Source organism: Cyprinus carpio, unplaced genomic scaffold (genome assembly GCF_018340385.1).
Source record: "Cyprinus carpio isolate SPL01 unplaced genomic scaffold, ASM1834038v1 S000006746, whole genome shotgun sequence".
NCBI lineage: Eukaryota > Metazoa > Chordata > Actinopteri > Cypriniformes > Cyprinidae > Cyprinus > Cyprinus carpio.
Window position 1 is genome coordinate 3,670,614 of NW_024879345.1, and position 26,130 is coordinate 3,696,743.

Genomic DNA, 26,130 nt, shown 5'->3' on the forward strand with positions numbered 1-26,130 from the left:
GCTGTTGTTCCTCTGCAGCTGTGGACGTGGATGGAGGAGCTTCAGAAGGAGTTGCTGGATGACGTTTATGCTGAGTCAGTGGAAGCAGTGCAGGAGCTGATCAAACGTTTCGGTCAGCAGCAGCAAACCACCCTGCAGGTCACCGTCAACGTCATTAAAGAAGGGGAGGATCTCATACAGCAGCTCAGGTACTGCCCAATGAGAAAACATCGCTTTAGTGGAAAATGATGACATTGACTTGTTGTCATGAGAATTTTTGACACAAACACATATTCATGTCATGTAATTGCCTTAGTATCCCATTGACGTCTGTTGTATTAATTACAATTGCTAAACCCTAACCATACAGACACTTTTTGCAGTTTTTTTTTTTTTTTTTTTAAGGTTATTTAGCCATTTTATGAAACTAGTGACCGAAAACCAATGCAAGTTTTTCAGGTTTTATTAATAAAGCAAATTTAGCGGGCTACAAAACCATGCACACCACAAACACCTCTAATAACTTACAAATGTTTTGGAAAATCCATTGTGAAACACGATGTAAATATGTGTTACTCTCACTAATACTTTCACTATTCTGTTCTAATGTTTAATGTGGAGTTTATCTATTTTAAACCAAGTGTCAGTGTTATGTGTATAGCACTTTCACAATACACATTTAATTCACATGTCAGCTGCTTTGACAAAAAATATGGTGTTAATGTTTTTAATATCATTATATCTTCACGCCTTATAATCACATTTAGCAGAATAGTGATGGCCAATAATATGATCAAATTATGTAAACAATCAAGCAGTTGAGATGTGCTGTAGTATATATTGTGCATCTGTGTGCAAATAAAATTAACTTATCTGTCCAACTTCATATATAGGGCTGTGTGATAATAATTAACATTTAAAAAAAAAAAAAAACAGGCAGTTGACATTTCCAGTTTCCAATTCTCCAGCATCCAAATTTTATACACACCTGTTCACATAGACTTGGTTAAAAACAAGTTTTTACAAACACATATGCTAAAAAGATCAGAGAGCTGCAGCACATACCCCAAATACACAATAACACACTCATACACTTAACTGACCCATGTCCTAATCTGCAGAGACTAACTAGATACTAACTCATACACACTCTTTTTTTCTGACTGCAGAGACTCTGCGATCTCCAGCAATAAGACTCCTCATAACAGCTCTATGGCTCACATCGAGAGTGTCCTGCAGCAGCTGGATGAGGCCCAGGCTCAGATGGAGGAACTGTTTCAGGAACGGAAGATCAAACTAGAGCTCTTTCTCCAGCTCAGAATCTTTGAACGAGATGCCATTGATGTAAGTCCACAATTTATGACATGTCTGACAGTTTATTTCCAAATGATAACCCACTGATTTTGTTGCAAACAATGCATTCTAACACTCAAGACAAGTGGTTCTCAGTTGTGGTAGGAAGTCAGGGGGCTTTTTTTAATCATTATTCTTGGGCCCTTTCAGATGACTTTTATGAATGAATAGCTGAAGCTCATATCAAAATTAGCTGATCAAAATTATATTTTAAAAACGTGTTTTGTTTGTAAATTACACTCTTGCTCTCAGATATATATTTTTTCTGATAAACATCAGGCAGTCCCCTGTGATTACATGAGTTTGAAGTTTCAGTTCTGCATCATTTGTGAGGTAGAAGGCTATACCACGTGTTGTTGCTTCTATCTTTCTCATCGGTTTTGATCTGATCAATGGAACAAAGTGCTAAAAGACCAAATCCATTGATCTCCGAGATTCTGAGCGGAAGCCTTGAGCAAGCATATAGCCATCACGGATGCTGTTTTCACAGCCTGTACTATGAGTCATTGTGGATTGTGTCTCTGGACTTGTGAAAATGACTCACACCTTTGTTTTAAAGGGTGTTTGAGAAACTATCAGCTTTATCAAATCAATATCACTTTCAAGGTTTCTCTGTATCAAAGCTCTTACAGTCAACATGAAAAAACCTATTTAATTTTTTGTAATGTCACCAAAGGTTTAAGGTTTGCCACCTTTGCAGTATGGGAAATTTCATCCTTGCTAGATATTCCACGGTCAACTGTAAGTGGTATTATAGGAAAGTAGAAGCATTTAAGAACAGCAGCAACTCATGCACGAAACAGAAGACCATGTAATGGAAGAACATTACCTGCATGACTGCATTATGCATGAGGGATCATGGTATGGGGCTGTTTTTCAGGGGATGGGCTAGGCCCTTGCTTCCAGTGAAGGAAAATCTTAATGCTTTAGAATACCAAAACATTTTGGACAATGCTATGTTTGTGAGATTGTGGCAACACTTTGGGTAAGGTCTGTTTTTATGACCATGTCCCAGTGCACAAAGCAAGGTCTATAAAGACTGTAAATACTGTAGTTAGATGAGTTTGGTTTGGAAGAACTTGACTTCCCCACACGGAGCCCTGACCTCAACCCATCGAACACCTCTGAGATACATTGGAACCAAGATGGCGAACCAGGCCTTCTTGTTCAGCATCTGTGCTTGACATCACAAATACTCTGCTGGATAAATGGGCAAAAAATAAATGGGAAAAAAATTCCAACAGAAACACTCCAAAATCTTGTGGAAAACCCTCCCAAAAGAGTGGAAGCTGTTATAGCTGCAATGGAGGGACCAACTCCATATTAATGTCCATATTAATGTTTATGAATTTAGAAAGGCAACATCAATAAAGTCCCTTTTGGTGTAATGGTCAGGTGTCCCAGCCTAGACGATGTCACCCAAAATAGAAGTTGTTGAGCAAAGTAGAACAAAATTATTACAATGTAATTGTGAAACTTTCTTCTGTGGAATAACATGCACTGAACAGTAGAGCTCAACCGATACTGATAGTTAGGTTGGACCACACTGGTTGCTACCGATTAATTAACCGATATTTTTTTTAAATGAATACTGAACGAAAACAAAAATAGTGCTTTACTATTTAACCAAAAAAAAAAAAAAAAAAAAAAAAAAAGTACTAAACCATACTTTTGTCACAGCTAAGCTGTATTAAACCCACAAAGACGAATAAGAAGGTTTATAAAGTCTTTAGTCCAACGCACAGGTAATCCAACATAAGGTTTTCCAACACACAGGGTAGTTATACGCTGACGTGACCAGACAAACTAGAACTGAACACACTGGAACTTAAATACACAGACCAAACAGGGATAATTAACTACATACACCTAAACAGAATGACACAATTACAGTCAAACCAAAATGTATTCAGACACCTTCAACATTTCACACATTATCACAGGTTTTTTTTTTTTTTTTTGCTATAGTTTAGAAAATGGTAACAAAATATGACAAGAGTTAAACTGTGTCAGAACAAATTCATCTTGATAATGTCAGATAACACTTAAGCAAAACACGGTCAGGTCAAAGTGTATGAATAATTTTTGGGTGTAATATGTCACAGTTTGCTTTATTTTGCTATCCTTACTTACATAAATGAACTATAGTGTCCTGCACCCACTAATAAAAAATATCAACAATTATATCTGGTGTCTGAATAATTTTTGGTTTGACTGTAATTCAATGAAGTATATGAGGAAAACAAAATCCAAAACGAATGACGTAACAACTTTGTAAATGAATAAAAATATTAATGTCAAATATTAATTATATATTGATAATTAAATTTAGTCCATAAGCTAATGTTAACAGAAGCAACTTTAAATTAAAAAAAAAAAAATGTTAGTAAACGTTGAAATTAACACACTTTAACAAGGAACAATACTTCAGCTTGAAGTTTTGTTTTAAATGCACTCTTATTGTAAAGTGTTAACAGCAAAACCAATCAATTGGTTTACCTCTACTGAACAGTCATGTACAAGAAGTTCAGAAACATGTTGACGTTAAATGAGATGCCCTTTTTCTGCTCATGTGCCATTATTATCTTGACCTGCAGAAAGCCCATCATGCTTTGCGACTGACCTTTTGATGGCTGTGTTTTAAATGTTTTGTTTGTAGGAAACCCTATATGAAGTAATCAGAGTCCACAAAACAAGCTGGCTTTTGTAGTAAAAGTGATATCGCTCTCTGTAACATAATCCAATACAGATCTAGGAGTATCACATTCCATGGGGAGTTTTGAAGGCCCTCACATTCCACTGATACTTTGCTGATAGATAAGGTAAAACCAAGAAGACCTTGCATAGAAAAGAGCAAACCCGAAAACCGTACACAGGCGTATACACATGTATAACTTCCAGAATAGGTGACGATTGTAGGTGAACTCCTACATCGGATGTAAGGTATTTGTGAGTAGTTACTCAGTGCAGGGCGGGTCGGCACTGTCAGTCAAAGCGGCAGGGTGCCAGAAGGTACAGCAGTGGGCGTGTGATTTCACAAACGCTGCTCCCACCCACTGAAGAACACATTTACTTCTTACAGAAGACGTTTGTGTTCCTGTTCTAGTCATCATAAACTGTCCTTATCAGCGCTTCACTCAGAACAGCTGGGGAAAATGCTCATATTCATTAGAGAAGGAAGAATTATCAACCACACAGCAGTGCAAAGTGAGTGCTTTAGGCTTTTGAATGAAGGATTATTTGTTCAAATCACGACTTTAAACTTTACCAATCGCTATATCAATGACAATGTGATGTTTTTAAAACTAGAGCACTGTGCTTTGTCTTCTGTAGGAATAATTTAGTGAGTTGCTGTGTAAAGTTTTTATTAGATGCTCTATGTGGTATGATTTTAGAACTGGCTGAAGTGAGCTTCTTGCAAAGTGCTTGTTCTCTGATTCATGTTTCTCTTGTATTTACCCACCTGTTGTCAGGGCAACTCTTTACACCGTATTAAAGTAGTTTACTTTCTCTTGACATTCATTCTGTGAATATAAATTTTCAATAGTCTACTAGTATGTTTTTATTGGCAAATGTTAATACCTATAGAGCAGACTGGAAAAGGTTAACGATGGTCAACGAAGTTGAAAAAAAAAAGTTAAAAATCAAATGTTTACTATATTTTTTATTTTATTATTATTTATTTTATTTTATTTATTTACACAAAACTAAACAAATATTGGTTTAATAGAAAATATGTATTATTTGTTGACAAGATTGTCATTGCATTTGGAATGGAGATAATAAATAGTACCAGTAATGTTAGCGGACATTCAGTCAATTTTACATTTACATTTAATCATTTAGCAGACGCTTTTATCCAAAGCGACTTACAAATGAGAACAGTAGAAACAATCAGATCAACAAGAGAACAACAACGGTATACAAGTGCTATGACAAGTCTCAGTTAGTCTAGTACAGAACACGTAGCCACGTAGTTTTTTTTTTTTTTTTTTTAAATGAATATGATAGACAAGAAAAAGAAAAGGTAAGAACTAGTATTAGTTGGTTAAGTGCAGGCGAAAAAAGATGAGTCTTTAGATGTTTTTTGAAAATGAGTAAAGACTCAGCTGTTCGAATTGAGATCGGGAGGTCATTCCACCAGCTGGGCGCAGTCCAGGAAAAAGTCAGTGAGAGTGATTTTGAATCTCTTTGGGATGGCACCACAAGGCGTCGTTCACTTGCAGAGCGCAAACTTCTGGAGGGCGCAAAAGATTAAACTAATGAGCTTAGGTATGTTGGCGCTGTGCCAGTGGTCGTCTTGTAGGCAAGCATCAGTACCTTGAATTTAATGCGAGCGGCTACTGGTAGCCAGTGTAACCTGATGAGGAGAGGAGTAACATGAGCTGTTTTTGGCTCATTGAAGACAACCCTCGCTGCTGCATTCTGGATCAGTTTGTAGAGGCTTGATAGTACATGCAGGAAGGCCCGCCAGGAGAGCATTACAATAGTCCAGTCTGGAGAGAACAAGAGCTTGGACAAGAAGTTGGGTGGCTTGCTCTGACAGGAATGGTCTAATCTTCCTAATGTTGTATAAGGCAAATCTGCAGGACCGGGTCGTAGCAATATGGTAGGTGAAGCTTAACTGATGATCCATCACAACTCCTAGGTTTCTGGCTGTCCTGGAAGGAGTTATGGTTGACGAAGTCCAGCTGTATAGAGAAGTTGTGATGAAACGATGGGTTAGCTGGAACTACCAGCAGTTCAGTCTTAGTAAGGTTAAGCTGAAGGTGATGGTCATTCATCCAGCTAGAAATGTCACTCAGACAGGCTGAAATGCGAGCAACTACCGTCGGGTCATCTGGTTGGAATGAGAAGTAGAGTTGAGTGTCATCAGCATAGCAGTGATAGGATGAGGGTTGTTTTTGAATGACAGATCCTAATGACGTCATGTAGATGGAGAAGAGAAGTGGTCCAAGTACTGAGCCTTGAGGAACCCCAGTAGCAAGTTGTTGTGACTTGGAAACTTCACCCCTCCAAGACACCATGAAGGATCTATCAGAAAGGTAGGAGTTAAGCCACTGGAGTGCAGTTCCAGAGATGCCCATCTTTCTGAGGGTGGACAGGAGAATCTGGTGGTTAATGGTGTCAAAAGCAGCAGACAGGTCCAGCAAAATGAGTACTGAGGATTTTGAAGCTGCTCTTGCCAGTCACAGGGCTTCAGTAACCGAGAGCAGGGCAGTCTCAGTTGAGTGGCCATTTTTGAAGCCAGATTGGTTGCTGTCCAGGAGGTTGTTCTGTACAAGAAACATAGAGAGCTGGTTGAACACAGCTCGTTCAAGTGTCTTTGCAATGAATGGAAGAAGGGATACCGGTCTGTAGTTTTCTAGAAGTGCTGGATTTAGAGATGGGTTTCTTCAGCAGTGGGCTTACCCGAGCCTGCTTAAATGCTGAGGGAAATGTTCCAGAGTGAAGAGAGGAGTTGATAATGTGAGTAAGTGAAGGTATAACTGAAGAAGAAATCGCTTTGAAGGAGGTGTAGTGGGGATCGGATCAAGTGGGCAAGTAGTAGGATGACAGGACAGGATAAGTTTGGAAACGTCCGTCTCTGAGAGTGGAGAGAAGGAGGAGAGAGAGTGTGCATTAGTCGTTGTGAAGTTATCCTCAGTCTGCGGTGTGGAGAATTGGTCGCTGATGGTTCTTGTCTTATTTGTGAAGAAAACTGCAAAGTCTTCAGCTGTAAGAGTCAATGGAGGAGGAGGCGGATTAAGAAGAGAAGAGAAGGTTTTGAAGAGTGTCCAAGCGTCAGAACAGTTGTCAATTTTGTCGTGGTAGTATGATGTTTTAGCAGTGAAGACGTTTGCAGAGAAGGAAGAGAGGGAAGGAGACTGATACACACTGAGGTCGGTAGAGTTTCTTGATTTATGCCATTTCCTCTCTGCAGCCCTGAGTTTAGAGCGATGTTCATGGAGAACATCGGACAGCCAGGGGGCAGATGGGGTGGAGCGTGCTGGTCTAGACGATAGTGGGCAAAAGTTGTCCAAGCAAGAGGTTAGAGTGGAGCAAAAAGTGTCCGTAGCACTGTTCGTGTCCAGAGCTGAAAACTGTGAGAGTGAAGGAAGTGTGGATGAAACCACAGAGGATAGGCGAGATGGAGAGAGTGAGCGTAGGTTCCGTCGAAAGGTGACCTGTGTTGGAGCGTGTGCCGCTTCAGGAGTAAGTGCTAGGTTAGCAGTAATGAGGAAGTGGTCAGAGGTGTGCAGTGGAGCAACTAAAGAGTTGTCCACTGAGCAACAGCGCCGTGTAGATGAGGTCCAGTTGGTTGCCCGATTTGTGAGTCGCTGTAGTAGACACTTGCTTGAGATCAAATGAGGCGAGCAGAGTGTTGAAGTCAGCAGCCTGGGTTTATCTAGGTGGATGATGAAGTCACCAAGCAGTACCAGAGGAGTACCATCTTCAGGATAGTTTGATAGCAGCACGTCCAACTCCTCCAAGAAGTTTCCCAATTGACCTGGGGGACGATAAACAGCATGTGATTCAAATGAACCGTCACCTGTAGGTGGTGGTTGAAGATCACACACCAAGATTTTAATTTAAGTTTGTCATGAAAGTGCATTTATTTATGCATTAGTAACCTTGTGAAGACAATTTACACACACAAAAATGATTACAATTTATTTTATTAGTCCAGTTTTGACATTCTACTAACTATAAGTAACTGCAACTACCTGTCAACTAACTCTCATTAGAGTATTAGTAGACTTTTAGGTTAGGGTTAGTAGAATAAGTTGCGGAGTTATACTTTTTGGGGGAGCATCAAAATAAAGTGTTAGTAGATATTAAGCAGACAGTCTACTAATACTCTAATGAGTGCTATAATACAATATTCTTTATTTTGAATAAAAAAGTGAAAGTGAAAGTCGTGACATTTGTCAAGTATGGTAACCCATACTCGAAATTAGTGCTCTGCATTTAACCCATCCAACTGCACACACACACAGCAGTGAGAAGTGAACACACCGTGAACACACACCCGGAGCAGTGGGCAGCTATATCCAGTGCCCGGGGAGCAACTGGGGGGTTCAGTGCCTTGCTCAAGGGCACTTCAGCCATGGGTATTGAGGGTGGAAGAGAGCGCTGTTCATTCACTCCCTCCCACCTACAACACCTGCCAGCACCGAGACTCGAACCTGCGACCTTCTGGTTACAAGTCCAAATCTCTAACCATTCTAATCTAAATCTCTAACCTCTAACCATCTCTAACCATTAGGCCACAGCTGCCCCTTAATAACTACTGTATCCAACTACTGTATCCAATATTTGCATTTTCAGACTAATAATTTTTTTTTTTTAAACCTGTTCACTCATTTACTGTAGATATGGTCAGTGATACATGCCTTCTTATGGTGATGTCTGTGTGGATGTGTTATATAGGTCATCTCAGACCTGGAGTCATGGAATGAGGAACTGTCCCAGCAGATGAATGAGTTTGACACTGAGGATCTGACACTAGCAGAGCAGAGACTGCAGCATCACGCAGATAAAGCTCTCACAATGAACAACCTCACCTTCCACGTCATACACCAGGGACAGGAACTCCTGCAGTACGTCACAGAAGTTCAGGCCTCAGGTGAGCACACATCCAAACACTTAAATACAATGATAATAGGTTCTGCTAAAAGTCACTGTATTTACATTTAAATCTGTACATGCACTAACAAAAAAGTACCAGGATGTACCAATATAATTTTAAGTTTTGGCAGAGTTCAACTGTATTTATTTATTTATTTATTTATTTAAAACATGGTAACATCTTAGTTTATTTGGGCATGTATCATAGTAGTACTATGGTATTTTCTGAAATGCCTTTAAATCGCAAAACTTGCATGGGGAATTTTTTTTTTACCCTCTCATGAAATTCCCGAAAGTTCACAAAACACAGTAAATGTAACTGCACTTTGATAGTATCAATATTTTGTAGTACCGCCACAGTCCTTTTTTTGTAAGGCACTCACAAAAGTCCACTTGCAGTAGTTACAGTTTGTCAGGTGACTGTGTATTCTATCCAACATGATGCACACACAAGCAGTATGTTACTAAATCAATATATCTGATCCATAACACGTGTAAATGTTTTCTGGTGAGCTGATAATGCATTTCAGATCTGTGCACAAGCTGCAGAGAAACAGAGTGCATGTCTTTGTATAAGCCAACCTTTGGGGTCACAAGATCACTGTCATGAGGCATCAAAGATGTGTGTGTGTTTGCCTGTGCACGTGTGTGTGTTAGTGTGTCAGTCCAGGGCAGGCTTAAGGGGGGAGGAGTGGATGCAGCTAAACTTTAAAGCCAAACACATCAGATCCAACCAGGCACCCAGCAGCCCTCCCTTCCTCCCACCCGGCCCTGTAATCCTATAGACTCACACTGCCTAGCAAAATCACTGGTCACACACACACACATAAGATTTGACATCTGACAGCACACACAGATAGCAGAAAGCAAAACGAGTCCTCATTTTACTAGCGTCCTTTTGTGGAGGCACAGATACAAACGCAAAACTGGAGTACTCTCAGAGCTTTAGCCCAGTGCAGCTCTGGGCTACGGGTATAAAATGTGAGTACGTCTGTGTGTGTGTGATAGCATGTGTGCTGACAGTGCTAAGGTAGGTCCCAGGTATCTGCACTTCTGTACATGCTATTTGTGTTAACTTCATATAACTATATAACTATAGGTCAGTTATCATTTTTTATTGTTGATTTAGTTTGTTGGTTTCGTTTTTCTTGATTTAACCAAAAGTCATGCTATCCCATTTACTTTCTGCATGCATATTGCAGGTTGCATTGTGCACGAATCATCAGTGCACATTATTCTAAAGAAAATATAGTTTAGGGACCGATTCTCACTGTTAAGTTGCTTGTTAGCATGCATAGTATTAGGATATTGGCTATTTATTAGTACTTATAAAGCACATAAAGGAAATGATTTTTATATATATATATATATGTATATATATATATATATATATATATATATATATATACCAACACACATATGATATATTTTAATTTAAATACATCAAATGCTACAATGGTGTATAAATGTGTTGCAATTTAAAAATATATATGATTATTTTTTTCCATATTACCTTAATGAAAATGTGTTTTTGTTTGCTGGTTTGTTTTTGCATTATGGTAATGAGAATTGAATAGGAACTTAAGCTTAATTGTCATGAATATAATGTCACAGTGCAAAAAGTTAAATATTTAATAGAATATAAACATCTGTTCTCCAAATCTCAACTCTATTATGACAAAAGCTTAATTTATTTGTGTCAGGGAAGATTATTTACGCCCTTGTGTTACACCTCTACATTTCTCTGTTTCGCTGTGTCTCTCTTTCTCTGTAGGTGTGGAGTTGTTGTGCGACCGTGATGTTGACATGGCGACGCGGGTGCAGGACCTGTTGGATTTCCTGCATGAGAAACAGCAGGAGCTGGACGCAGCCGCTGAGCAGCACAGGAGACACCTGGAGCAGTGTGTGCAGCTCCGCCACTTACAGGCCGAGGTCAAACAGGTAACATCTGACTGTCTGTCTCTCTGTCTACCCATTCAGCAACTCAAGAACTTATTCAGGCACATGCATACATGCTCATGTAAGCATGGACTTAAATTTCAGATCATGATACAGCTTTGTCAAGAAGAACAAAACAACTGCTGTGTGATGTGTTCTAACACACCTCCATATTTAATAAGTGTCCTGTTCTGATTTTATTTAAGAGGTGGGAATTTCCTCTGTCTGTACCTGAGCAGTGACTCATGGGTAGTGAATGTAGACCAAACTGAGGCTGAAAATTAGACATTACCTTGTACACTCATACCTTGTATACTAATACCAATCTGATGCCTTGTTGCATATCTTTGGTATATTACATTCGTAATTGTGTCACACAATGTAGCTTTTTGTGATGTAACTATAATAGATTGTCTTCCTCCAATAAACAATGATAATTAAGATCATAATATTTTAGGCAGTGCCCTTTCTTTCACAAACAATAATACATGTAGGGTTCAATGGTGCTAAAGGCACACCTTAAGGAATTTTTTTTTTCTTCTTCTTCTTTTTTCTTTTTTTTCAGTATTTCCATAATGTATGATATCAGAAAAATATATATTTTTGAACATAGATGGAAAAACACATTTTGTGGGGAATCATAAATGTAGTTTGTTTGGTTTAAAATCATTAAAATGTGATTGAATGATTTAATTTACATTTATTTTATTTTATAACACCTATTTGCAACTTTATTAGTTACATCATCAATCGTATTACATTACATTATAGTCAAAATATAATTTGTTAATATTCAAATAGCTAGAAGCTTGATTTTTATATTTACATATGCATTTGAAATACTATATTACTATTAACTACTGATCTGTTAAACATTATATGATGTTTGTTAACATTTTTTTTAATATTGAGTGAAGTGCAGTGTTAATAGATTTGAATAGCGGTTCTGACTACATACAGGGGCTGATGGGAAAATGAGCAGTTTTATAGCACTGGGCATGCTTAAAATGAAAAGGAAAAACTAGGCCAGGAGGAGCAGCTGGTAATCTCATTTCATCCTTTCATTTATTTATTTTATTATTTATATATTTATTTTTGTCTGGACTTCTCTAGAGGAAAAGAGTGATTAGAGATGTCGAGGAGCTGGGACGCCCGTGTAGTTTAAGGTCTGACACGGCCACAGAGTATTTGAGTGGGTGTGTGGTGGTTGGTAGACATGTTATCATGTATTTGGCTTTGCAGTGAAAATGTGTGTGTGTGTGTGTGTGTGTGTGTGTGTGTGTGTGTGTGTGTGTGTGTGTGTGTGTGTGTGTGTGTGTGTGTGTGTGTGTGTGTGTATGGCAGTTTTCAGTGTGTATAGTTGTGTTGTCTGGCAGTGTATCAGCACTAAAGCAGGTGTGTAAAGTGTGAGTCAGAGTGTCAGGAGACGGCTTGGTATTTAGACCTGAAGGTGGAGTCAAAGAACACATCTGTCAGTATTAAGTATATTCACTTTCCCCACTGATGCAACCCAACAGTTAACAGCACACTACATGCTTTTCATGAAACAGTGCTTTTCGATTCAGTGTAAAAGGCAGTACTGCACACTTTACACCATTTTTCAGTCAATTTATAATGTTGTACAAAACCAATAATCTAGTTTTAAAATGAACCTTTACTGACCTTTAAAATTAAACAAGCTGTTCTTGTTATTGCACCTTTAAGATTTCTATGTTATTGTTCTCTATTTTGATTGGCTAACCATTCTGCAAGTGAACAAAGTATCAATGACCTAAACCAAGCCACTGCATTCTGAATGGGCACTGTTGATGTGTAAATTTAAAGGTTTCTTTCAGCCACCGAGTGTAGTACACTCAGCTCCGTTTAACATACTTAACTATGTTTTAAATACATTCTACTGTCTGTAAGTGTTAATGTGCTAATAGTTTTGAAGTTTTAATTGAGACAAGTTAAGCTGTGGAGTAGGTCTGTCGCGATATCAGACTTTTCCCTACACAATTTTCGTAGTCAAAAGAATTCATGATAACGATTTATCATGATAGTTATAGAAATCTTGAAAATATTACAAAAAAATAATCATCTTTATTTATTTATTTATTTATTTATTTATTTATTAAATCTCACCATTGCATACAAAAGGAGCATTTACACTAAATGGCAACCAGTTTGAAATAACTTCCTTAAGTAAAGTGGTTCTTATTACAGAATGAGACACAATTTGTATTATTATTATTTTTTTAATATTATTTTTATTTATTTTTTTTTTTTTTTATGTTATTTTGTAAAGTGTTTGGTGTTGTGGTGTTGAGGATTAATTTAAAATTAATTATATTTTGGGTTATTTTTGGAAAAATACAATAAAATACTGCTCTCTAAAAATATTTGAATCAACATGTAACAAGATAATGTAACATTTCCCATTTCAGCAAAATAATTTATCTTCTGTACAGTGGAGGTGGGTGAACAGGTTGGTGGTGATTAACAAGCCATTATCGCAGAATAAAAATAATTCTCACACTGGCGAGGTCACTTTTTATCCAACGCCATTCTTTTGCTCGGCAGTAGTAGCTGTGCTCTGTCTTTTCTGTTTTATGACAAGTGTCAAACAGTGCTAAGGTGCAATACCTCCACCTACATTGGGATGTCAGCCAGATAGTTAGTGGTAGTTGTTCACTTTTAAATATCACTGATATTGCCAATACTTATATATTGCAACACCCGTAATTGACACAATAATGATATTTCATTATTTAAATCACGATTATCATCGATACTGGCATAGAGTGACACCCCTACTGTTAAGAAGAACTTTTCTTTCTCAAAATGAGAGTGTGTTTACACAGATGATCGAAAATCCTGTGCATTTCTGTTTCAGGTGCTGGGTTGGATCCGTAACGGGGAGTCAATGCTTAATGCAGGTCTCATCACTGCCAGCTCTCTACAGGAGGCAGAACAGTTACAGCGGGAACATGAGCAATTTCAGCATGCTATTGAGGTACCAAACAATCTTTTTTATTTGCATTTAAATGTAGATGTTCCAAAGACATGCCATTTTTGTTTAGTTTGTTACATTTTTTCTTATGCTAGTCTTTTTTTTTTTTTTTTTTTTTTTTTTTTTTTTTTTGCTCCAGAAATAACTGGTTATTCAGTATTAGTTGTTTTATATTTATGTTTGCAGTTGTCTCTTTCAGGCATCTATATGTAAATCATTAAAAATAAATAATAAATAATAAATGCCCATATGATGGCCACAGTTTTTCTTGTCAAATGAACAACTCTTCTTTTCAAAGTGAGGTTTTAGGCCAAAAGAGCACGGAAAATGGTTTGAACCATTCCACGGCATGAACCATTTAAAAAAAATAAAATAAAACCCTACAAATTTCTGGTAATTTTCGCGTTCTCTTTCAATTTCCTTATCTTTGCATTCAATGCAGAAAACCCATCAGAGTGCGCTGCAGGTGCAGCAGAAGGCAGAGGCTCTGCTACAGGCCAATCACTACGACATGGACATGATCCGTGACTGCGCAGAGAAGGTGGCGTCTCACTGGCAGCAGCTCATGCTGAAGATGGAAGACCGCCTCAAACTGGTCAATGCCTCAGTGGCTTTCTACAAGACATCAGAGCAGGTCAGTGAGCTTGTCTTAACAGTGATTCTGTCATTTTTGACCTCTTTTTCATTTAGCACAACAAGTGGTAGACATTTTGAAGACTTTGGTCATAATTATGTTGCTCGTCAATTTGGGATTTCCTTAATGTGATGAACAGATTTTTCCAAAGACTATAGATAATCAAAGACAGTTCAGTCCTATTCCTTATGAATTGGAGAAACTGCAATGCGCAATATGGGGGAATAGTCCCGCCTTCTAAATGAAAGAGCCAATCGCTGATCAGTAAAGTCATTGCATCACTGCGTTACAAGCTCCGGTTCCCATAGAAACCTGAGACTCACGCTTATGACTGCACATGTACATTGGCTGGTCTAGCCTGAAAAATAAGCTTTGTTAACGCTATTTAAGTATAAGCAACAACATTCATGGGGCAGTTCATTTCAGATGTTGTTGCTGATTTGAAATATGTGATTTAATTGTGATTTAAAAAGGCAGTTTTTGGGTTTCCGGATTCTACCATTCATTTATATAGGACTTGGTCTTGGACGCCCGAAATATTTATTAAGGAGGCTAACACATTTTGTTGTTGTTGTTTATGTTTAATGTGTTTTTTCCCCTAAGTGTTCTTTGTACTAGATTTTTTTATTTTTATTTTTTAACAAATTAGTCAATTATGACATAAAGTTCATAGTTATGGGATAAAAAGTCATATGACATAAAAGGTTGCATTTATAAAATGCAAAGTAATAATTATGACATAAAAAGTCAAAATCATGGCATAAGGACTTATCAGTATCATTAATTATAAGTCTCATAATGTATTTTTTTTTTACTTTATAATTATGACTTTTTGTCATTATTTCTACTTTTTATGTCAGTTTTGATTTACCTCATAATTATGACTCAATATCTTAGAATTGTTATTTTTTATATTATAATTATGACATAGTATCTCATAGTTTTAACTTCACTTTTGGCTTTTTATCTCATAATTATAGAAGCTCATAATTGTGATTTTTCTTATGTGGTGGAAATATGCTTCCATAGAGCTATTACATAACCGGGTTTGTTTGTGCTCATATTTATTATGTATAACTACATGTGTGTATTCTGTAGGTGTGTAGTGTGCTGGAAAGTTTAGAGCAGGAATACAAACGAGAGGAAGACTGGTGTGGAGGGACTGATAAACTGGGACCAAACTCAGAGTCTGATCACGTGACGCCCATGATCAGTAAACACCTGGAGCAGAAAGAGGCCTTCCTCAAGGTACCTAGCATGTACACACTTACACACACATACAGGTTCTCAAGTATCATTCCGATCTTGACATTAAACATTTGATGCAAATTTAATCATAACTGACCCTTTTTTTCTGAAGCATGCACACTAGCAAGACGCAATGCTGATGTCTTCCTCAAGTACTTACACAGAAACAGCGTGAATATGCCGGGAATGCTCGCACATGTCAAGGCCCCTGAACAACAAGTCAAGAGTAAGACTACATGCTCCTTTAAAAAAAGCCCTTTTATGGCTGGTTTAAAGGACCAGATATTAAGCCATATTTTGGTCTGAAGTTAACATGTAATCATGTTCTGTTTCTGATTCTGTCTCTGTGTCCTGCAGACATCCTGAATGAGTTGCTGCAGCGGGAGAACCGGGTTCTGCACTTCTGGACCATGAGGAAGAGAAGGCTTGACCAGTGTCAGCAGTATGTGGTGTTTGAACGCAGCGCCAAACAGGTCAGTACTGGTTTAATCCAGGTCTGAACCAGTAAAAAGACTAGAGCAGTGCACAGCCTGCTTTTTGACTTATTGCCAAATTCATTAGAAATATTCCTGCTTTAAGGGATGCTAAGAGGGATTAGAAAGAAAGAAAATAACGAGTTTAAGTTTTAACATACCATCCTGAAAACAACGTAAGGGAATTGGAGGGATTAGGAGAATAATTTATTGGATATTGTTAAATAATAACAACAACAGTAGTAATAATAATAATAGTTTATTTATTTTTATTTAATAAATGACCATTTATTTAAATGACCAGACTGCAAAACACTTTCCCTATTGACAGTTTTACATTTTTTTAAAGGTACATTACAAAAAAGTTAGGACAAAACTGACAGACACTGATTTCTGGCATAACCTCTGGTTGGCATATATTTAAATACACATTTGTATAAGCAAATATGGATAGATAATGTAATTTCAACATGTAAATCAGCCACACATCATTAATGATAGTGTTGCATTTCCATCCTTTTGAAAATAATAAGGCCTGACTCAGTGGAAAGCATGGTGCTACTAACACCAAGGTAACAGATTCAGTTCCCAGTAATTAGAAATTTTGATAAATGTGATAAATGCCATATTTGTGTGTGGTATGCATCACACAGTGTATATAAGTGTCATCTCAAAAGTGTCTCAAAATTTCAAGAAAGAGGGTAGGAATATATCATTTCTTCACTTTCATCAAACATCAGTTTCATATATAGAATTTTGTTCTTCAAACCCTACTGTCTATTTGAATTGCAATTATTTTATGTCATACACAATTGACTAGAAGCCGCCGCAGACCTCAACAAGTATTTCTGGAGTCTCAAATAACAGAACCATGTCAGGTCAAGCATTCTGCTATATAAACCCAAAAGAGGTTCAACTGTCATGTATCACATGCTTGAAAAAAGTGTACTGTATTTGTAGCTCTTACTAGCACTTCATTTATATTTTTGCCCTATTGTGAAAAAGCATCTGCCAAAAAAAAATCTCCTAATGCACAAGTTGTGTAAATTGTGTCTGCTGCGTAATTACAGTGTAGGGTTTCAGGAAGTCTGTGGTACTGGATGGAGTTTCTGTTTTCGTTCCGTTTTTTAACATTTAGTGATTGAGAGGAAGGACTGTAGTTTGACCACACAGTGCTCTGTTGCAATACTCACAGTCTTGTCTCCTTATGTTCCCCAGGCCCTGTAATGAGGGTGGCCCACAAACTTCCTCTTTGACACACAGAAACATTTTGTCAGTGAAAATTAGTGGCAAACCTGCACACAATGCAACCTTTTCTAAAATATCAGTTACTTTTAAACTGATACGAAAATGTTGATGGATTTCAAAATGATAGAGATAGAGCACTTTTAGAGATTTCACTCCCTCTTGTGGACACATGGGCGTATAACATATACACATTTATTCCCACACACTGGCTTTTTATATATCCTTGTCTGGACTTCCCCTTTACAGCTATTGTTAATAAAAGCTAATTATAAATTCTGTAAACTAAACCTAACCTTGAAGACATTGTTGTGTCCCTTTACTGCTTTTCTTTTGAGGCAATTTTCAAAAACTTTGCTCCCACAAGATTAGAAAAACTACAACAAAAACAGATGCACACATTCACATTTTATCCTCTAAGAGTTTTATTTTGCTTGCCATTTTGTCTTTTTCTGCAGGCTTTGGAGTGGATCCATGATACAGGAGAGTTTTACTTATCCACACACACCTCCACAGGCTCCACTATACACCACACACAGGAACTGCTGAAAGAACATGAGGAATTCCAGATTACAGCCAAGGTATGTCTCAATTAAGGGAAATTTTGCCTAGAAACTGAATCAGAACGGATGTACATGAACATTTAGACCATGTTCTATTGTCCGTTTGTTGTCATCATTTATTCTTCCTTTCGTTGTTCCAAACCCAACTTTCTTAAGTCATTGCAATTGAAAAGAAGAAAGATTTCTTAATGTCTAGAGTGCTCTTTTATGTACTGTAGTAGAGAGAGATGCTGTCAAGCTCCAAAAATCACAAAAAGGCACCATAGTAGTAGCCCTGATGACTTGTGTGCTATATTGCAAGTCTTTTAAGATTGTGCTAACTTTGTAATATGCTAACAAACAGTGTATTTATATTTTAGGAAACTAAATAAATTCATTAATTAATAAAGTTTTGTTACTTGAAATGTAATAAACTTTAACTAAAAATAAAATATATAAATTGTATATGAGTTGCTGAGGAAATATTTCTTATTTTCATTTAGAAGACATATTGGGGGGGTGGAATTTGTAAAAAATACAAAACTTACAACATCACTAAAATACAAACTAATTCAGGTAATATGCTAGCATATAGTTTGCTGAAAACCTTGCCTGAGCTTTCAAGTCTTATTTATGGTAATGTTCAGTTCGAATACAGGTCAAGATGCATCACACCAGGTTTTATGTCGGTGATTTCAAACGTACGGCGACCAGGACGGGACATGTTCTGTCATAAGTCACAACATATTAACTTGTGGGAATGTGATAATATTTTGTAGCCAAAAGTTGTTGTTTTTTGGATAATGACATCCTTATGTCACAGGTACACAATGTGACATCGTGCCCTCGAGATCCTGTGTTTAGGGAACTATATCCTTTTCTCGTGGCCACAGGTTTAATGAAAGAACTCACCAGTGTGACCATAGAAATTTAGGATTATCATAAATGTACAGTGTAAATAAATAAACATTTTATTAATAAATTAACATGTTATATTGACAAAGGCATTAAAGGGATACTCCACCCCAAAATGAAAAGACATGGCTATATTATATTGCATTATTTTATTATATCATATTATATTAATGTAGGTGTGTAAAAAGATGACTACACTTTCATTTTGAGTAAACCATCCCTTTGATTTTGCAACTTAGTTCATCTAAAGTTATTCTATGACTGTAATTGTCAGCATGTCACAGGTTTATCAACTCACCAGCAAATCACAGTACACTTCTCAGATTATCTTTGCCTCTGTGAATCAGTGCAGCTCTCTCTCTCTCTCTCTCTCTCTCTCTCTCTCTCTCTCTCTGTCTCTCTCTCTCTCTCTTCAGCAAACCAAAGAGCGGGTAAAGTTGTTGATCCAGCTGGCTGATGGTTTTTGTGAGAAGGGCCACTCCCATGCGAGCGAGATTCAGAAATGGATCGCCTCGGTGGACAAACGCTACCGTGACTTTTCCCTCCGCATGGACAAGTACCGTTCCTGCCTTGAGAAAGCGCTCGGCCTGTCCACTGACTCCAACAAAGTGGTGAGAGGGCTGTGAGAGTAGGTGTGTTGATGTGGCCTGCATGGCTGGAGTGTGGATGAACAAAACGTTTGCTGTAAGAGTCGTTAACCATGTTAATTTATGAAAGAAAGGTGATTTCGAACCATTAAAACATTTCTTTTGGGGTTTCAGAGTAAAGATCTGCAGTTGGACATCATTCCAGCCAGTGCTCCTGGTGCAGAGGTCAAGCTCAGAGATGCCAACCATGAACTCAATGAGGAGAAACGGAAATCGGCCCGCAGAAAAGAGTATGTCTTTTAAACCTGATTATATGATATCAAGCCAACAGCAGGAAGTGCTGAAAGGGAAGGGTTAATACATCATCTGATGAAAGTCCAGCTTTAGTTACTTTGTGTTTAGAGGAAACACCCATAAATATAAATACTAAAGGAAACATGTTTGAATTGTTGAGGTTTTTATACTAGATTGAAACCCCTCCCAGAGGTATTGTGCTTTCAAACAAATGTTGACAATAGGTCTCTGGTGCATTGCCCTGTTCCCTCTCTCTTTTCAGGTTTATAATGGCGGAGCTCATTCAGACTGAGAAGGCATATGTGAGAGACCTGCGGGAGTGTATGGATGTAAGTTCTGTTGTAACGGTTTGCTCCGTACGGACCGACATTTAGAGGGTGTGGTACACCAATGTCCACTTTGGACAGATCACAAAAGCCCTGTGCTATAAATGTATTCACTGCAGTACAGCCCAAGAACAATCCAGTTTATCCAGGAATAGCTGCTGTTTGATCTCATGAAAAGATTTGGTTCATTAAAACACTGACCATGTTTACATGCACCATTTTTGAATCTCCACATCTCCACAGCTATTGGAATATTCATGCGCTTTGGAATACACATGTAATCATATTCCGAAAATAATACATGTGCATTATTTTTCCTTCATTCTCTTCTGGGGGAAAAAAAACACTATCAGTGATTCATTTATTATGATGCATTTTCGTAATTTTTCACAGTAATTTAATCAGCTCATTTATTTTCATTCGCATCCTGGACAATAGCATGCAAGAACACAAACTGTAGGTCATCTCCAAGTGTGCTTTAATCTCTATACTGATTTGTTTATTTTGTTTAATGTGTGTTAAAAAAAAAAAAAGATCAATAGTCTTCAATAGTTCAACTTGATTGTTCTGTCGTAGCACCCAGAATTACTTTTGTTTTGATATTTAAGGATATATGTTAATATTCGGTTTCAGTGCATATTCTGGATAATATGCTTTATGACCCAGAATTCTGATTAATACTGGTTAATACCGCAAGACTTTGTCAAACATTCATTTTAAAAGAAAATGGAAAGGTGAAAATATTATTAAAACTGTAAAAACACATTAAAAAATTTACCATTTTTAATATCATGTGCTTGTTGTTTGCATAATCATCTTTATCAAATTACAGTACATTTGATAACAATTATTAGAGAATGTTCTTCACTTGAGAAATACTTTCCATTGACGTAATTAAAGAAAAATCGTATTAACCAATAAAATCAGAGTCAACACAATCTGAACACATCCAGATAGATAAAGTCCATATTTCTTATTTCAGAGCAATGTAAACACTGAAATACAGGAGTTGTCTTTAAAAGTGTAATAGTATTAGTCTGTTATCACATTAATAGAAAAAAATTCAAAGTGTGAGTGTGTGTGTTTCAGACATATCTGTGGGAGATGACCAGTGGTGTGGAGGAGATTCCCCCAGGGATTGTCAACAAAGAGCACATCATTTTCGGCAACATGCAAGACCTATTAGAGTTCCATCACAAGTCAGTGAACCTTATAATCTGCCATTCTTATAATTATGTATTTCTAACTTCCTTAACTTACCATTTCCTTTACTCACTTAGCATATTCCTTACCCTTTAACATGCTTCTCTGTCCTTTTCTCAGTATTTTCCTTAAAGAACTGGAAAAATATGAGCAACTTCCAGAGGATGTGGGTCACTGTTTCGTCACATGGGTGAGTGTCAGTGTGCTAGAGATAATCTTATCAATAAGTGCACTAGACTCATCTAACATTATACTGACATTAAATCAGATCATTAGAACGAATATCTGGATTGCACTGTATTTGGCAGTACATGCAATTACAGTTTACATAAAAATAAGTTTACATACTATAAGAGTACAAGAGTACATACACACAGTTCACATACTGTAAGAGTAATATAAGGTTACTTTTTACAATCATATGGGTTTAGTTTTAGGTTCAGGGTTAGTACCTTGTTATTATAGTAAGTACCGTACAAAGTACATACATTAAGCTTCAAAAGTTTAGGAATAAATGCTGTTTTTTGTACTTTCTATTCATCAAAGAATCCTATAAAAATGTACATTAGTTTCCACAAAAATATTAAGGGCATGATCTTTTTCAACTGTGATGATAAAATTAAAAGTTATTTGATATTTGAATGTTTTTGAACGTCAGCATATTTGAATGATTTTTGAAGGATCATGTGACACTAGAGGATGAAGTAAGGGCTGCTGAAAAAATTAACCTTTGCCATCAAAGGAAAAAAAAAACACACATTTTACATTAAATAATAAAATTAAAGTGTCATTTGTTTTTGTTTTAATTGTAATATTTCACAATTTTTATCTTTTTCCTGTATTTTTTATTAAATAAGGTTCCTGTTAATAGAAAGCAATGATTGAGTGCTTATTAAAAAAAAAACAGCTATATTACACTATTTATGAAGCATCTCTTAAATCAGTGTTTATTTAATAGTTTCTGATAACAGTTTTTCATTCTAAAAGAGACACCAGTTATTAGAAGTGAAAAACAGAGCATCTTTATGTTCAAAATGTAAAAAAAAACATTTTGTTTTTATTTTGTATGTGTGTTTTATTTTTAGGCGGATAAGTTTCGGATGTATGTGAATTACTGTAAGAACAAGCCGGACTCCACCCAGCTGATTCTGGAACACGCGGGGACCTATTTTGATGTGAGTATTAAGCAAACTAATCATGAAATTCATATGATTGTGTTTAAGGACATAAAATTCTCTGAAAGTATCACTTTTACACCCTTTAATCAAGAAAGTTCCATTTCTTTATTCAGATAGTGTAATACTTTTTGTGTGTATTTGACAGAGTAGGTGGCTGTTTGTATGAATATGTATGTGCCATTGTGTATTTGTATTTGTCATAGTATTAGTGTGTGTGTATTAATGAGTATATGTATTGGAATACATGTGTATATGTGTGTGAGTGAGTGTGTGTGTATGGCTGCTGTGGTCTGTTAATCAGTTCTGTTCTTGAGCTGGTAGGTGGAGGTCTTCGAGAGAGGGCACTTCCTGTGTGTCTGAGGGTGGGTGGGGGACCAGTGATGCCTCACTATTAAAACTGTTGCCAGGCAATCAGAACAGATGGACTATTCTTTTAGGACTAAGCACTGATGAATGACTGTAGCCTTGAGATCTGCTTTTGCAGAATTGCTATCAAGAAGCTATTTTCTAGAATTAAAAAGCTTAAGATAAATGGTTACTGATTGTTTTCCAGAATGTGTTTTAGGTGTTTGTGTTAAATATTTTTTTTTTCTCTCTCTTTTTTCTCAGTAAAACCTTAAGTGTGCTTGTATGTGTACAGGAAATCCAACAGAGACACAGGCTGGCTAATTCCATATCATCATACCTTATTAAACCGGTTCAGAGGATCACCAAGTATCAGCTTCTGCTAAAGGTACTCAGCTGTGTACTATAATGCATTAAATAATCTCAGCACAGTTCAGATTGTTAATCATAATGATTCTTCAAAAAAAACACAATAATCGGGTTTTTAGCACAGACTCGAAAAGACCAGGGCTGGGTTTCCCGATAACGATTGATCTTAGAGTTTAAGAGCGTTTTCTGCGAGTCATTTTGCGATCGTTCGTTATTGTTTCAAGTGCGTTTCCCAAAAATGCACTTAACACAATCGCACGTAGCCGTACTTTAAGTACTACTTAGAGGAGTCGCTATCCGTTTGTCAGGTGCTGAAATGTCACCTTAGAATGGTTTGTAACTGTAGTACATGTTAGGTTTTTAAAGTGTTAATTTGTTGTTTTTTTTGGGTTAACTCGGATATAGTTTATTATATTGTTTAATATAATATTTTTATTATACTATATTATATTGTAGTTATTATAGTTATTATATCCAAGCTTTATATTGCATTATACATATAATATTATACTTTACAATAATAATAATATATAATATACTTTATAGAGAGAGAGAGAGAGAGAGAGAGAGAGAGAGAGAGATGTTATTTCGGGGTCCAATAGGTTGCTGGTTTCTGTGCAAATCAGCAAGTCATTGACAGATTATCAATGTACCCCCCCCCCCCACCCCAGATTATCAACCCCCCCCCCCCCACCCCCCCCTACCCCCCCCCAATGTAAGATTATCAATGTATTGTTCAGTCATTTAATTAAGATGTGTATTTCTATTTTTTTGTGCCCTTTTTAAATTATTTATCATGTATAAATTCATTAAAAACAACAACAAAAACGAGTAACAAAATGTACAATAAAGTACAATCAAATCCTGCAGGTGACCGCATAAATCGGTCTTCTTACAATGCACTTAGGGCTTTATGATTACTCCAGACCCTTCGTAGATCTACAATGATTTTCAAGTGCTACTTAAGTTACGATGCTTTTGGGAAACAGACCGTAACATTAAGATCAATCGTACGATCGTTTTTATGAACCTCTTAGGCTTACGAAGCTTTTGGGAAACTCAGCCCAGATACAAAATAAATACAAACCCATTACACACTCAAAATCACAAACCCAGCACAGATTAATCACAGAACCATAACAAACCCAGCACAGATTTAACATAGAACCATCACAAACCCAGCACTGACCAAACGCAGAACCATAACAAACCCAGCACAGACTTAACATAAAACATCACTAACCCAGCACTGATTAAACACAGACCATAACAAACCCAGCACAGACTAAACACAGAACCATAACAAACCCAGCACAGACTTAACATAAAACCATCACTAACCCAGCACAGACTAAACACAGAACCATAACAAACCCAGCACAGACTTAACATAAAACCATCACTAACCCATCACAGAACCATAACAAACCCAGCACAGTCTAAACATACAACCATAACAAACCCTATCACAGACTCAACACAGAACCATCACAGAGTCAGCTAAGACCAAACACAGAACAACAGCAGTCAGACACACATTCAGCACAGACTCAACAAAAATCCAAAGTAGACTAAACACAGACCTTTTCCAAATCAAAATGTGGGTCCAAAAGTGCAATTGTTATGTTTGTTTGTAGGAATTATTGACGTGTTGTGAGGAGGGTAAAGGAGAAATCAAAGATGGCCTGGAGGTCATGCTTAGTGTGCCCAAAAAAGCTAATGATGCTATGCACCTCAGCATGCTGGAGGGTGAGTAACACAGCTTACTAAACCAACCCCAATGTTGTTCAACCTCTCTTTCCTTTTTTCTCTCTCTCACTCTCTGCTTCATGTCTTGTCAGGTTTTGATGAGAACATTGAGTCTCAGGGTGAGTTGATTCTTCAGGAGTCATTCCAGGTTTGGGATCCAAAGACTCTGATTCGTAAGGGCAGAGAGCGGCACCTCTTCCTCTTTGAGATGTCTCTTATCTTCAGCAAGGACGTCAAAGACTCCAACGGCAGGGGCAAGTACCTCTACAAGAGCAAGCTCATGGTATGGGTTTTACTTGTTTACCTTTTTAAATTAATTATCGGGTCATGGATGGCCATACTTTATAATAGACTGAATTATTTCATGTTTGATCTATGCTTTTTTACTCTGCCTAGACCTCACAACTAGGAGTTACTGAACATGTGGAAGGAGATCCGTGTAAATTTGCACTCTGGCTTGGACGGACACCTACCTCAGACAACAAAATAGTCCTAAAGGTATGATTCAAGTTCCAAATTGACACTTTGTCCAAGGTTTTGTTTCATTACAGCTGTCACTTATTTTTGGCTTCTTATAAATGTTTTATTTGCTTTCAAGTTTATTTTTTTATCCAAACATTGCTAACTGGCTCAGCATACAAGCATGTTTCATTACTGAAAACTTGCCCCTGATCTCAAATCAAATGGATCCTTCCATTAGGACTTTGTTATAAAATAAAAAGTATCATTCATCTGAGGATCCTTGAAATAGATCTCATGAGTGGATGTTTTCAGGTTTTGAATTTTCAAGTTCTGTGGCTTTGGCTTGAGTCATTCCATTGTATAAAATCATTTGGTAAGACTTGTAAGCATTTTAAATAACCACTTATGTAACTTGTGTCTCTGAATGGTTACCCTTCATCTCGGAAGACGTAATTGAATCATGTAATGAATCGTATGTCATTCCATGTGTTCTCACATATATATAGACAGACACATGGATGCAAAATGAATGCTCTTATGTTCACAGTTTTAGCCTGGCTTACGGTTATTAAACATTGTTTCCACCTATTTTACTGATGTATCCCCAAGTGAAAAGTAGGATGGGAATTGATTTTATCCTTTGAGAATTTATTGAATCATTGATTGAGTTTCTTTGACAGGTGGTTA

General features: G+C 37.0%; 1 protein-coding gene across 6 annotated transcripts in view; it reads left to right on the top strand.

Moving 5' to 3' along the window:
- LOC109068738 (triple functional domain protein-like) overlaps positions 1–26,130 on the top strand; it is a 135,944-nt gene that overhangs the window by 76,302 nt on the left and 33,512 nt on the right. For all 6 annotated transcript variants that reach the window (XM_042755756.1, XM_042755757.1, XM_042755752.1 and 3 more), the window contains 20 exons: positions 19–188; positions 1,149–1,323; positions 8,746–8,941; positions 10,718–10,884; positions 13,757–13,876; positions 14,316–14,507; positions 15,606–15,755; positions 15,867–15,981; positions 16,113–16,228; positions 17,932–18,054; positions 19,347–19,541; positions 19,692–19,807; positions 20,074–20,140; positions 21,227–21,336; positions 21,461–21,530; positions 22,426–22,515; positions 23,159–23,251; positions 24,870–24,981; positions 25,074–25,264; positions 25,378–25,479. In XM_042755756.1, coding sequence (XP_042611690.1) covers positions 19–188; positions 1,149–1,323; positions 8,746–8,941; positions 10,718–10,884; positions 13,757–13,876; positions 14,316–14,507; positions 15,606–15,755; positions 15,867–15,981; positions 16,113–16,228; positions 17,932–18,054; positions 19,347–19,541; positions 19,692–19,807; positions 20,074–20,140; positions 21,227–21,336; positions 21,461–21,530; positions 22,426–22,515; positions 23,159–23,251; positions 24,870–24,981; positions 25,074–25,264; positions 25,378–25,479 — 2,670 coding nt within the window. The remainder of the gene's footprint in view (positions 1–18; positions 189–1,148; positions 1,324–8,745; positions 8,942–10,717; positions 10,885–13,756; positions 13,877–14,315; positions 14,508–15,605; positions 15,756–15,866; positions 15,982–16,112; positions 16,229–17,931; positions 18,055–19,346; positions 19,542–19,691; positions 19,808–20,073; positions 20,141–21,226; positions 21,337–21,460; positions 21,531–22,425; positions 22,516–23,158; positions 23,252–24,869; positions 24,982–25,073; positions 25,265–25,377; positions 25,480–26,130) is intronic.